Source organism: Thamnophis elegans, chromosome 8 (assembly GCF_009769535.1).
Source record: "Thamnophis elegans isolate rThaEle1 chromosome 8, rThaEle1.pri, whole genome shotgun sequence".
Taxonomy (NCBI): domain Eukaryota; kingdom Metazoa; phylum Chordata; class Lepidosauria; order Squamata; family Colubridae; genus Thamnophis; species Thamnophis elegans.
The window spans coordinates 80716924-80730259 of NC_045548.1; the positions used below are offsets into that span (position 1 = coordinate 80716924).

The 13336-nt window shown below is 54.4% G+C and overlaps 1 protein-coding gene across 1 annotated transcript in view; it reads right to left on the bottom strand.

The window, feature by feature from the left end:
* Positions 1–3232: 3232 nt before the first annotated feature.
* The window catches only part of IQANK1 (IQ motif and ankyrin repeat containing 1), a 28145-nt gene continuing 18041 nt past the window's right edge, over positions 3233–13336 (bottom strand). The window contains exons 5-14 of the mRNA XM_032222366.1: positions 12496–12687; positions 8545–8670; positions 8013–8152; positions 6410–6464; positions 6136–6228; positions 5545–5653; positions 5068–5164; positions 4807–4941; positions 4457–4588; positions 3233–3410 (exon numbers count right to left, since the gene is read on the bottom strand). Of these exons, the coding sequence (XP_032078257.1) occupies positions 3233–3410; positions 4457–4588; positions 4807–4941; positions 5068–5164; positions 5545–5653; positions 6136–6228; positions 6410–6464; positions 8013–8152; positions 8545–8670; positions 12496–12687 (1257 nt within the window). The remainder of the gene's footprint in view (positions 3411–4456; positions 4589–4806; positions 4942–5067; positions 5165–5544; positions 5654–6135; positions 6229–6409; positions 6465–8012; positions 8153–8544; positions 8671–12495; positions 12688–13336) is intronic.

Genomic DNA, 13336 nt, shown 5'->3' on the forward strand with positions numbered 1-13336 from the left:
GCCCCGGATCCTTCCTTGGCTTAGCTGCTCTCCCTCCCCCCCCCCCTCCAGCTGCTTTCTCTCCCTCTGAAAGATTAGTAAACCAAGCCCCCCCTCCCCCCCCCAAGTGAGGCCAACTGGGGGGGGGGGCTCTTTTCAGGAGGAACCCCGTCCTCTTCAGCCTTGGCCGGCCTTCCTTTTTCAGAGGGTTATGTGGGGCAGGAAGGCTGGCCAAGACTGACCGCTTCCTGCCACCCGCACTGAAAGGCCACCTTGGGCCAGTGGTTAAAACGCCAGGCTAAAAAACAGGAGATGGTGAGTTCTAGTCCCAGCTTAGCCATGAAAACTGGCTGGGCAACCTTGGGCCGGTCCGTCTCTCTCAGCCCAACGCACCTCAGGGAACGGTTGTTATGGGGAAGTTAGGGGGAGGGAGGTGCATTGGAAGCTTTCCGTACCCTGGATTATTTGTAAAAAGAAATTAATAAAATAAGGCCCTAGGAGGCTTGCAGCAGGATCTAAAGGAAATCCCTCCCATGGCTGGGCCTGCCATCCTGCGGCCTGCAGCCGTTTCCGACCTCCCACAGCCCAGGCCTCTGGGGCTTCCTTTCAGGTATTAAGAGCCGTAACATTTTCTCCAAGCTAAAGCAAGTGGCCCTTTCTCTCTTTGGAACAGATAATTTCCAGCCCCACCGTCCCCCTTACTGCGTCTGTTGATGCTGCTCTGACAACTCTGGTCCATTCTTGAATTGTAAGGGCCAGAAATGGTAAAATAAAAGTAAAAAATAACAAAAAAGCTTCTTCCAACATGTTAAAAACAAGAAAAAAGTCAAGGAAACAATTGGTCCATTGTTGGGAGAAAGTGGCAAGAAGGTGACAAGCTACAGGGAGAAAGCAGAACTATTTAACTTGTGGGTTGTTGATTTTTTTTGCATCTGTCTTTTACACAAGGGGAAAAAACGGTCCAACTTATCAAAAACAGCACCACAAAAATCAGATTAGGAACTCAAGTTAAAATAGGGAAGAAAATGGTAAGTGAAGACCTGTCTGTCCTAGACGAGTTCAAATCACCAGGACCGGAAAGATTACACCCCAGGGTTCTGAAGGAACTGGCAGACGAGATCTCGGAACCACTGAACTATCTCTTTCAGAGATCCTGGAGCACCAGGGCATTGCCAGAGAACTAGAAAAGAGCTGATGTGGTTCCCATCTTCAAAAAAGGGGGAAAAAATAGATCCAGGAAACTACAGACCTATCAGCCTGACCTCAATACCAGGCAAAATTCTGAAAAAGTTAATCAAGCAGTGAATCAGTGAACACCTAAAAGCAAACAAAATAATAACCAAAAGCCAGCATGGGTTTTTCGAAAACAGATCATGCCAGACTAATCTTATTACATTATTTGACAAAGTGACAAAATTAGTGGACCAGAGGAATACTGTTGATATAATTTACTTGGACTTCAATAAGGCATTTGATAAAGTAGACCATAACCTACTACTAGATAAAGTAGAAGAATGTGAGTTAGACAGCATCACCATGGATTCGTATTTGTCTGACCAACCGCACTCTACGTGGAGTCCTCAATGGAACTGCATCTCCATGGAGGGAAGCATGCAGTGGAGGACCCCAAGGCTCTGTTTTGGGCCCAGGACTCTTCAACATCTTCATCAATGATTTGGATGAGGGAATAAAAAGGGAACTCATCAAATTTGCAGATGACACCAAGCTGGCAGGAATAGCCAACACTCCAGAAGACTTAAGGCTTAAGATAAAGAAGGATCTTGACAAACTTGAACATTGGGCACTATCTAACAAATTGGAATTCATTATGTGAAAAAAGTAAGGTTCTACATTTGGCAAAAACAACAATGCACAGGAACAGTATATGTAGTACCTTGCTCAATAGTAGTAACTGTGAAAGGGATCTTGGAGTCCTAGTGGACAACCATTTAAGTATGAGCCAGCCATGTGCAGCAGCAGCTGCCAAAAAAGCCAACGCAGTTCTAGGCTGCATCAACAGAGGCAGAGAATCAAGATCACGTGACATGTCAATACCACTTTATAATGCCTTGGTAAGGCCACACTTGGAATCCTGCAATCAGAAAAGAGCAACAAAGAGGATTAGGGGACTGGAGGCTAAAACCTATGAAGAACGGTTGCAGGAACTGGGCATGGCTAGTCTAGTGAAGAGAAGGACCAGGAGTGACATGATAGCAGTCTTCCAATATCTCAGCGGCTGCCACAAAGAAGAGGGAGTCAAACTATTCTCCAAGGCACCTGAGGGTAGGACAAGAAGCAATGGGTGGAAAACTTAATCAAGGAGAGAAGCAGCCTAGGAGGAGAAATTTCCTGACAGAACAATTAATCACTGGAACAACTTGCCTCCAGAAGTTGTGAATGCTCCAACACTGCAGGATTTTAAAGAGATGTTGGATAACCATTTGCCTGGTGTAGGGTTTCCTGCCTAAGCAGGGGATTGGACTAGAAGACCTCCAAGGTCCTTTCCAACTCTGTTATTCTACTCTAAATGGGAACAGTGGAGTTCCAGGTTTCCTGCAGAATAGCGTGGAATTGTGACTTCCTGGGAAATGGCGTTTCTCTGGCTGCAGCCCCAAAGGACAAGGCTCCTCACCACCTGGTTTGAAGTAAGTGCTGCTTATTTGGAAGTTCCCGAGACGGGTAGCGGCTGCCCTGCCGCTGTGAGTGTGCATGTGTGTGTGTGTGGGGGGTCTCCTTTAGGCTACCTCTGGAACCTGCAGAAATGGCTGTCTCCTGCCTCTGGGAGTTTTGTGTCAGCTGCACATGGGCTAGGCAGTCATTCTGGCTGCTCCTTCAGCTGCGCCCTTACAGAAAAGACTGAAGCAGCCGCCTGCCCGTTCAGCATGTGGTGGCACAGGGACCATCGGGTGCTGGGGGAAAGGCTCAGAGAGAGGCCACCTTGGGACTTCCCAACGGAACAACTCTTCATTCATGCTCTTTATTGATGGGATGGTCTGCAAAGGTAAGGACACCTGGGCTCCTCCCTCCCAATCAGCAGCCGGTCCTGGCAGGAGCCGCTTGGGGAAGGGGGGGGTGTCTTCTGAAGCTCCGCTTTCTGAAAAAGAGCCAACGGGAGTCATGGGACGCCTCGTCTCCTCCTGCTGCACCAGGGGGTGGGCACTCATCCTCCTGCCTGCCTGCCTGCCACAGGCTCCCTGCAAGACAAGCACGCACCCCTTGGGGTTCTGTTGAGCTGGGCACTGCCAAGCTGTGCCTACCGCCTGGCTTTTCCGGACAGGAGGACCTGGACAGGGAGGAAGGCCTGCAGCAGCTCTTCAGGGGGGTGATGGCGCTTGGTGAGGACAAAGAGCCTGAACTTCTCCATCCGAGCAACTTGAAATTCCGTCTCTGCATATTCTGGTCCGTCTGTTGGCCTCAGTAAGGAGTGATACCTGCCCAGGACAGAGGAGAAGGGAGTTGGCCCGGCCATTCCTGGCAGAGTTGGGGCCACCAGCTGAGAACAAGGTGGTGCACCCTGAGGGAGGGGTTGGCTTGCAGCTTGCGGTGCCGTCTCAGGTGGAGAACATCCTGTGCTGCAGGTGGGGGTGAGGCAGGGCAGTCAGGAACAGCTCCATCCCTCGAGACGATCGGTCTCCCCGGGTGTGACTGGGTGAGGGTGGAAAACCTCCTTCAGTGGGGTAGCGATGGGCCAGCCTGTCAACCGAGGCCTCAAAAGACGAGATGGGGAGCCGGTGAATTGCAAGGCCGGCAGGACACTCGTGCTCCCACCCCTCCTCCAGGGAGTTAGGGTTAGGGGTCTGGAAGTGCCTTGGGTGAGCTCAGCTTGGGGGGAGGGGGGGCGCTGTCGCAGCACTACAAAGCTGGGAGGGTTCCAAAGGAAGGAAAGTTCTGGGGAGAGGATCAATCCCCCCCCCCAGGAGAAGAGCACCTGACCTGCATTCTGGTCACAACAAAGCTTTAAACCGGAAAGACCCAGCAGGGCTGCATTCTTACAACTCTCTAAGCTTGGGTGGAGCCGATGGTTTGAATCCTCTGCTGCTTAGCACGTAAGGCCAGCCCAGCTGGTTCCCCTATGACGTTCTTGTAAAGCCATAAAGTGGTTTGATTCTGTGGCTGTGTTGCATGAATGCCACCCCTCACGGCATCTCTGGGCTTATGGGGCTAGATGCTTTTCCTTGATCCGTGGGGACGGTTGGCCTCCTTTCTGAATCTCTTCAGAGTGCCAGTGGCTCCGTTTTTGGAAATGGCCAGAATCACACAAGCCCATAGAAATTGCGCTGTGGCCCCTAATGGCCCCGGGAGCCTCAGACTGACGGCCACGGAGGGCGACCGGGAGGGTTCACAGCTGCTGCTAGGAGACCCCCTGCCCCATTCCAGAACCCCAACGTCTGTTTCTCGAACCCCACGGCCAGTGATTGCCCCTCCGCTCTTCAGATGACTTCCGACCGCCCCTTCGGTGGGTTCTCAGGCCTTTCACCTCTCACTCTCCAGGATCTTCTTGCTTAGCAGAGCCTGAGTGAGGCCCGTCTCCAGCCGTTCCAGCTGCTTTTTCACTGTGTCAAACATGTCCAGTTCCATCATGTCAAAGACCAGAGGCTTCCCATAGCTGCTGGCGATGGGTGGACAGAGCCCGGAGGGGGAGGGAGAAAGAGAAAGAAAGGACATAGCTGGCCATTGGCCGGAAGCCTCCCACCCCACCGCCAGTCTCACCAAGCCCACCCTTGTCATCGTTTTCTGGCCCATCCGCTACCCTGCTACTCCTCCCACACTAGGCCTGGACCAGCGCTCCATTAGAGGGAAGAGCCTCCCCCCATGGCAGAGCCCTACCGAAGGGACCCCAGCAAGGCCAGGCGGATGGCCTCCACGGCCATGTCGGCGGGATTAGCAGTGTTTAGGTAGTTGGTGTCACGGTAGCGCAGAAAAATGGCTGCTTGCCCAGAGGGGTCGATGATCAGGGGCCACCTGGAGGGAAGGAGGGAGGGAGGGAAGGAGAAAGCTGGTGCTGGGGCCGGCCATCTGCCGGTGGAGACCAGGCGGCTTCCTAGGGAGGGCTGCCACTCCCAAGGGAGGCTCCCTCCCGCCACTCACCGCCCGTCGGCCTGCATTTTCCCACCCACGTCTTTCATCAGCACATCATCCAGTTCCTGCACGGAGCACTTGAGGCCTGGCATCTCCGAGGGCGACCCTGCCAAGGCAGAGCAGAGCAGTGAGGGGCCGGCCGGGGGTTGCCTTCCACACTTCAAGGGGAGCACAGCAGCACAGCAGCGCCCTACTCCTCGGGGCCCTCTCCCCAGTGCCTGCCAGGGTTGCAGAAGCTGACTGGCTCCCTTTCTGGTGTCCAGCCACACCTGATGTCGGGATGCTAAATCCACTTCCTCCTCCTCCCCTTTCCCCAACTCAGCCAGGGCAAGGAGGTCCCCTGCTTTCTTCTTCGGGGCAAGGTCACTCGAGATGGGAAGGGTGGTTGTGAGACAGAGGCAGCCCAGCCCAAGCCCTGGAGCCTCTCTGGAGGAGCTGGGGAGGATGGCCTCGCCCCTTGCAACCGCCATCGGCCGCCTCACTGACCCTCCTGCATTTGCTCTCGCAGCTTCAGGCGGACCAGGGACAGCTTCTCCTCGGCCGCCTCCGCAGCCACGCGCAGCTTCTCCACCAGCCCTTCTGCGTCGGCCACGGCCTGTCCCAGGAAACACCTTTGGCTAGAAAGGATGGACAAACCTGGCCCAAGAGAGTCTTCCCTTGCAGGGCAAAGGGTAAAATGGGGCTAGCCTCAGCCTCACTTGGTTCCCCTGGGGCTGCCTAAGGGAGATGTTATTTGAAGTCCAGGGTGTCCTGTCCACAATTGGCATTGAACTGTTAGTCACTTACAGCTGTCCTTGCATTTGCAGGTATCTCCCCCCCCCCTCCCCCAAGAAAGAATTAGCCACAGCAATCCAGTACTACTTCTGAATTCTCGAGGAGGCCTGCAGATGGGCCGACTGGCACCTGGGCACCTGCATCCCATCTCCCAGCTCCTTGGCAAATACAGAGGGCTGCCCGGCTGGCCTACACTGCAGACAAAATCTTGCCCTGGCAGAGAGCCACAGCCTGGCAATTGGCAGCACACTAGCAACCCTGAACGGCCCGTGGAGGGCACCCAGGAAGGGAAGTGGCGCTCACATGCAGGGTCAGCTCTGTGTTCCCCATCTGCTTCCGCTGGCACTTGTCGTGCTCCGTTATCCGTCGGTTGAGCTCCGCGTAGGCCTGCTGCAGCTGCAAAAGGAGAGAGGCCCTGTGCCTGGGAAGGTTCACGTGGATGAAGCCAAACCTCTGGGGGTCACTGACAAGGCCACAGGGAGGCCAAGGCCCCAAGGCCAAGGATGACGTGTGGTGGGCTCGGTCGGGATGGTGGACCAGAGAGGCTCCCTGGCACGGAGGAGGCCTTGGCGCTCACCTCCCTGCTGCATCTCTCGTGCTCCTTGGCCAGCTGCTCCACGGCTTCGGCGGTCCTGTGGGGACCAAGAGGCGTCAGGGGCCCCTTTGAGCAGCTTGTGAGGATCACATTTGCTCTCCTCCCCCCCCCCCGGTCTTTCTGCTTCTCCAAAGGGCCAATCCCTTTGCAGTGGGACCCCCCTTGCCCTGAAGAGCAGAGCCTTCTTGGACATCCAGGTTCCCTCAAGGCTTCTTTGAGTGACAACTCCCCCCCCCCCACACACACATACATAGACACTCTAAGAAAGAGGGACTACGCCGTCTTGTGGGCTCACTTTGCTTCTGTGCCACTTGCTCTGCGCAAAGGCAGCAAAGCTTGCTTACAATAAAAGCAGCACAATAGGTAATCAAACACTACATTAACACAATGTAGATTAAAAGAGGGGTGGAGAGAGAGCTCCCCCCCCAAAAAAAAAAGAGAGTGGGGGGACTCTTCTGCCATTTATCCTGAGTTTCCACAAACCTCTCTAAATTGCAGCAGGGGGAGGGGGAAGAGCATGGGGGGAGACTCCGGGCTGAGCCCAGAGAAAAGCCGGCATTGGTCTGTTCTCAGGGACCAGCCAGGACTCCAAGGGGGCAGACGACCTGGAGCCTGCCCAGCACCTCTCGACTCTCGCTACCAGCCAAGGGCAGCTGTGCAGGCAGCTGTCCTGAGCCCCCCCCCCTCCAACATTGCTCCAGGAGAGGCGCGTGTGCACTTTCCTTGAGGAATGGATGGCCAGAGACCCCCCCCTCTCAAGCGGCGGAGCTCTCTTGCAACCCAGTTAATCCTGAGCCCAGGAAGCTCTTGGCCCTTAGCGGGCCTCCATCGCACCTTCATAGCAGGAGTCATAACCAACTTCTCCAGAGCTGGATGTGCAGGACAGGTATGGTAGGTCCTCTGCTGCAGAGTGGCCACCCCACCCCAGGGGTTTCCTCCGGCTGCCAAGAAACTAAGGCTCCCAAGCTTTGTGGGTGGGTGCAGTGTTTCAAGGCCAGCCCTTCCCAGGGAACCATCTCTCAGGAATGGCCCAGCTCAGGATCCTTCCGCACACCTCTTCTGAAGTTAGGATCAGGGGACTCTGTTACCAATCCTTTCTTGGGGATGGGTTCAGTCACTCCTCAGCGAGAGACAGTCGTACACAATTGGCATCCATAGTGCACAGAGCACAGTTAAACGGGTGCAGTTTGAAGGCGGGGAAAGAAGAGGCAGAGACCCTGCTTCATCAGGCCCTGGCGGGGGGTGGGGGAGGGTGTCAAAGCTGTAAAAGCTCCGGGGAGGGATCAGGGCTAAAATCCCCTCCCAGCCACACCCAGCTAAAGAACAGCTTATTCAGGTCCTGAGGGGGAGCTGATGCCCTTCCGTCCTCCCTGCATTGCTTGGGCTTGAGGGTGGTCGGCCACCCCCCTTGCTCCACCAGGCCAACGGCAGAGCGATTCTGGAGGGAGAGCTGAGTCTCTAGGGTAACGGCAGCAGTGGCTGGCCATGGGAGAGACAGACCTGCTCCATGAGGCCATCCCGAAGAGCCCCCAGGTGCTGCTCCCTCACAAGTGCTGCAGGAGGGGTGGGGGAGGAAGGCACTCACTGGCGCACTTCGGCTTCCTTGTGCCTCTGCTTCTGCTGGGCTCTCCGCTGCTGCTCAGCTTCCATCTTCTGGAGCATGGTGTCTGTAAGAGTTACGTCCCAAGCATTCAGGATAGCCGCCACACTGTCCAGAGAAGCGACCTTGAGAGGAACAGCAGAAGGCCACATCCTGAGACGCTCACAAGCAAGACTTCTTGATCACTAATAATTGGGAGTAATGTTTCAAGGGGACCACGGAAGAGAAGGCTCTTCTGCTGGAGCCCAGCAGCTGGAATTCCTTGGCTGGCGGAACCCGTGGCATGCCTCCTCTGCCAGCACGAGTGGGCAGCACGTGGCATGGTCACCATAGGGTGACCATGCCACGCGGGGCTTTAAAGGTGATCACCAAAACTTTCCCATTACTCTGGCTTACTACTTTTCATGCTTGGCATAACGCTGCTTACCTGGCCTTTTCATGAAGGCAGCTTCACCCCCCCAAGACTACAGTGGAGGGGGGGGGAGGAGTTCCTTGAGGGCAAGAAGACTAAGCATACCTGCTCTGGTGTGTTGCCATCATCGGCATAGAGTCGAGGGTCAGCCCCATGCTGTAGAAGCAGCTCCACCGCTGCTAAGTGTCCTCCGAAGGCTGCTCGGTACAAAGGAGTCCGATTAAAGGCACCCTAAGAAAAAAGAAAGGAGCAGAAAGAAAGAGAAGAAAGAAAGAAAGAAAGAAAGAAAGAGAGAGAGAGAAGGGAGGGAGGGAGGATGGGGAGGGAGGAAGAAAAGAAGGAGAAAGAAAAAAGAGAAAGGAAGGAAGGGTTGTGCCAGTCACATCACTTGTTAGGTGAACTGCACTGGGTGAGAGATATAGTACCAAATGGGGCATCCTGAGGCCATCTGGGTGCCCAGTCAGGTAGGATTTAAAGCAGGTGGTATTCAGCCAGTTCGCACCAGTTTCGGTGAACCGGTAGGGGAAATTTGGCCTGGTTCGCTGAACCAGTAGTGACCTCTGGCTGGCCCTGCCTCCCATCCAGTCACCACTTGTTCACTCCAACCACTTGCTCCATCCGCCCACCTGCTCACCCTTTCCAGGCCATGCTGTCTGTGGCCTAGCTTGCTACGCCTCCCCCCCTCTGCTGCTGCCGCCACCACCGCCATCCCAACGTGGCTTTTTCAGTGGCTTTCAAACTGAGTTTTCCTGCAGTGGCAGCTCTGGGCGTACGCTCTATGGTTGTATGCTCTGCGAGTATGCTCTGCCGGCAGCTGACTCACGACCATAGAGTGTACGCCCAGAGCGGCCACTGCCGGAAGATTTGATTTGGAAGCCGCCAAAAAAGCCATGCTGGGATGGCGGCGGTGGCAGCGGAAGTGCTCTGGCTCTGCGGGGAGAGCTGGGCCAGGACATCATGACGCTGGGAGGCACACGAGCAGGAGCAGAACAGCCGCTCGCGCAACCCCCCTTTCCAGCCATGCAGAGCGCCTTTCACTGGCATTTCAAAGGTGCCAAGCCGTGAGAGCCAGGCGTCAGTGAACAAGAGCTCACGCGGCTTGGCGATACCCCCAGGTCAGTGAATGGTGCTGTGCCTGGCTGGAAAGGGGGTTTGCCAGGTGGCTGCTCGTAAGCGTGGTCGCTTCATGGCTGCTGTGCTGCGCTGCTGTGACAGCGCAACACAGCCGTTAGTCCCTGAGGCTGTGGCCGGCTCTTTGGGAGCCCGCTTGCAAGAGAGCAGCCGCCCGGCATCCCCAAAACAATAAGCCCTCCCCTGATAATAAGGCCCAAGCCATCTCTTGTGTGTAAAAAGGAAATAAGATGTAAAGTACCCTAACGATGCCTGCTTCATAATAAGCAACCCGATATTATAATACAAAAAGCAGTGATTTATTAACAGCTTCATTGGATCATTCTTCTTTAGGCATTTCTTATTCACAGCCATCTTTTTTGCTTTCTTTATCTGCTTTTAAACTTTGCCCGTGTTTCTTCCCTCTCTTCAGTCTTTGCCAATAAATCACATTATCCAATAGCTTCATTCATCCCAACCCAGCTACTGTAATCTGAGATCCGGCTCTGCTGATGCTCTGCGTGGAATGTCAACACAGAGAGTTGACATAAGACCTTGTCTTATTTTCGGGGAAACACGATATTCTATTCGATCCTGAATTCAATTCAATTCTATTCTGTTCTGTTGAAGGAACTCCTTGGAAAATTAGCATTGAAACGTTTCAAACCAGCAAGGAAAGAAGTCCAGTTGCCGTGACTCAACTTCCAGACAACTTCACCTGCAGGATGACTGAGAATCTCCATGGACAATTGTTCAGACAATGTTTTTCTATGAATGGGAAAGTTTGAAGAAGCAGGAGAGAAACAATGTTGGCCCTTTTGAAATCTGTGCCTTAAAAGGCTCTTGAGAATACGACAAACAGCTAGAAAAACAAAAAAACTGGACCACAGAAGAAATCTAGTTCTCACTTGAGGCACAAATAATCAAACGATCACATCCTGGCCACAAAACGGGAAGACTTGGCTGCCCTAAGAGGTCCAGGATGCTGGGAAAGATGGAAGGAAAGAGAACAAGAGCATCCTAATAAGGTGGACTCAGTCACAGGAGCCACGGAAGCTCCCCTGAGGAGGGCGGGTCACCCCAGAGAGAGTGGTTACGTGCGGCCACCAAGAGGCAACAGCTATTACTATTATTCTCTGGAAAGGGAGGGGCAGTTCGCCTCCTAGCTCCATGTACAGCTCTTATTGTACCACTGTTTATGTATTTTGCATTCTTTGTACATGGCATGAATAAAAACAGTAAAAATTCCTCTCTGGATTTTATTTTTCTGGTTGGAGAGAAAGAAACTGACTCGGCTCCCCCTACTGGTGGATGGATGGGCTGCAGGTGTGATGAGAACGGGAGAGTCTATTGGACAAATGGTCTCTAGGGGGGGGGAATCCAAATCTGGCTTGACTCCAGTGCTGTAATTGGCAATAACAGCTTCCTGCCTCAGAGGTGGCATGCATCTCTCTCTCTCCACCCCTTTGGTTCTGAAGGAGTCCTTTGGCAAAGCCTCCATAACTGCTTTAAACAAATGAGGGGCCCCCAGATACCCCCCCCACACACCGGTTGGTCTGGAATGGGCTTCACTTTGCTGAGCGGCATCCAGCCTTGCTTGGTAGAGCTAATGAAAAGAGGGAGGGAGGAAGAGGGTCTCTTGCCCCTTCATGTCTATTGGGAAGAAACTGGACCCTTTATTTCCTCTTTCGATGGTCTCGTATATAAATAGGTCAGGATTCAACTCAGTAGATTGGGCCAATGCCATGCAACACACACACACACACACACACACTTGTGAATCACTTCTGGGGGTTTAAGAGCCTGTACAGGGCTGTACAGACCATCTGCACCCAGGGCAGGAAAGGTCCCAGTTGGAGGCCGCACTTCTTGGCTTGCTCTCCCATGCAAAAGCCAAGCAGTTTTCACCCAAATACCAGGTCAAAAGTCCAGCTGAAATGGATCGAGAAAGTCCTCGAAAGAGATCTAAGAGTGCCTGGATCACTTAAATGGATTGGCCCAAGAATGGAAGCTCAGCCTTTGCCAGTCAAAATACCTGGGTCAAAGATTGTTTTTAGGCGAGGTTCCAGCCCGTGCCTTCTCCTAAAGAGGGCTGAAGTCCCTCCTTGGCCCAAGGGCTCACTTCCTTCCTGCTTGGTGTGATAAATTGGGGGCTGAAAGTTGAGGAAACCTAATTTAGGGCCGTGAGGAAGGCATGTTGGAACGTGTATCAAAGCCTACTCTGCCTAGTTTAGTCATCTCTTCCCACCATCATCCATTTAAGTTACGCAGGATCTTACCTGGAGGTAAGTGTGTGTGTGTGTGTGTGTGTGTGCGCGCACGCATGTTAGAATCCAAAATGCAAGGGCTCCACAGATCTGCTTTCTGACGCCGCTTGTCCTTGTGGGAAGCATGGGAGACAGCGGGTGGTTGGTGGTGGGGGGAGCTCTTCTTTACTTGGGGCAACTGCTGCCATGGGCTCTGGGTCCTAAAGGCTCCTGGCAGGCACCCCCAAGTTCCCCCCACCCCCATTCCTTTCTTCCTCACATCCAATGCCCTTTTCTGAACCCGGCTCTTCCGAAAAGCAGCCTCTCCTCCAGAGGTGGGATTCAGCAGGTTCTGAGCAGTTCTGGAGAAACGGTAGCGGAAGTTTTGAGTAGTTTGGAGAACCGGCAAATACCACCTCTGGCTGGCCCTGCCCCCATCTATTCTCTGCCTCCCGTGTCCCAGCTGACATGGAGGGAATGGGGATTTCACAGTATCCTTTCCCTGCCACGCCCACCAGGCCACCTCCACAGAACCGTTAGTAACATTTTTGAATCCCACCACTGCTCTCCTCCCACCACCCGCTGGCCAAGGGCCCTCTCTGGCACCGAGGTCACACAGCACCGGCGGTGGCAGGGGCATAGCCCTCAGCTGGGCTGCAACCGAGCCTCTCCCGGCAAGCCTGCCTCGCCAAGCTCTCACCCTGCTGTTGGGATGGCCCCCGCTTTCTATCAGCATCCGGATGGCTTCGGGGTGGCCCCCTCCAGAGGCCTCAGAGAGGGGGGTGTTGCCGTTGGCGTCTGTGCAATCCACCATGTTGAGGAGATGCTGGAGCCGGACTACCTTCCCCTTCTCATCCGTGCCCACGCCAGCCTTGGTGTCCAGATCCGCCACCTTGAAACAGCAAATGGACAGGTTTGTCCAGGAAGAGAGGACTGACCAGAGGTGGGCTGAACCGGAAGTGGCATGCTGGCCTGGATCACAGAACTGGCAGTGACCCAGGCTGGCTATTTGCCTGAACCGGTTCCCCGGTTGCCGCAGTTTGCCACCACCATCTTTTTGGGGAGTCCTGCACATGCACAGAACAATTTCTACTGAACTGTGTATGCGCGCATAGCGCACGTCCAGCACACACCCACACACAAGCAAAGCAGCCGTAACGCCGGCTGGTACCCATCCCTGGGAATGACCGCTCTGCAGCAGGTAAGGGAAAGTGTGACGGAGCAAGGCGAGGCTGAGTCTCGGCCCTGGTTGATGCGTAGTGCGCCCCGTCCCCCACCCCACCCACCTAATCTTCTCAGGGGTGTTTGTGGAAATGCACTGTCAAGTCACAGGTCCAAAGCCACTGCTTTGGGAAGGCTTCCCCTCCATCTCGGTCACCAAGGACGCCCAGCACCCCCTTTGTGCCAGTGCAGAGCATGGCACACGCCATCCCCCTCCCACAGTGGCTGGAGGAGCCTGGTGCCAGTGGGCGGAGAGCACTGATGTGACCAGTTGTCTCACGAAGAAAACTCAGGGATGAGGCTCAGAAGACGAGGCAAGC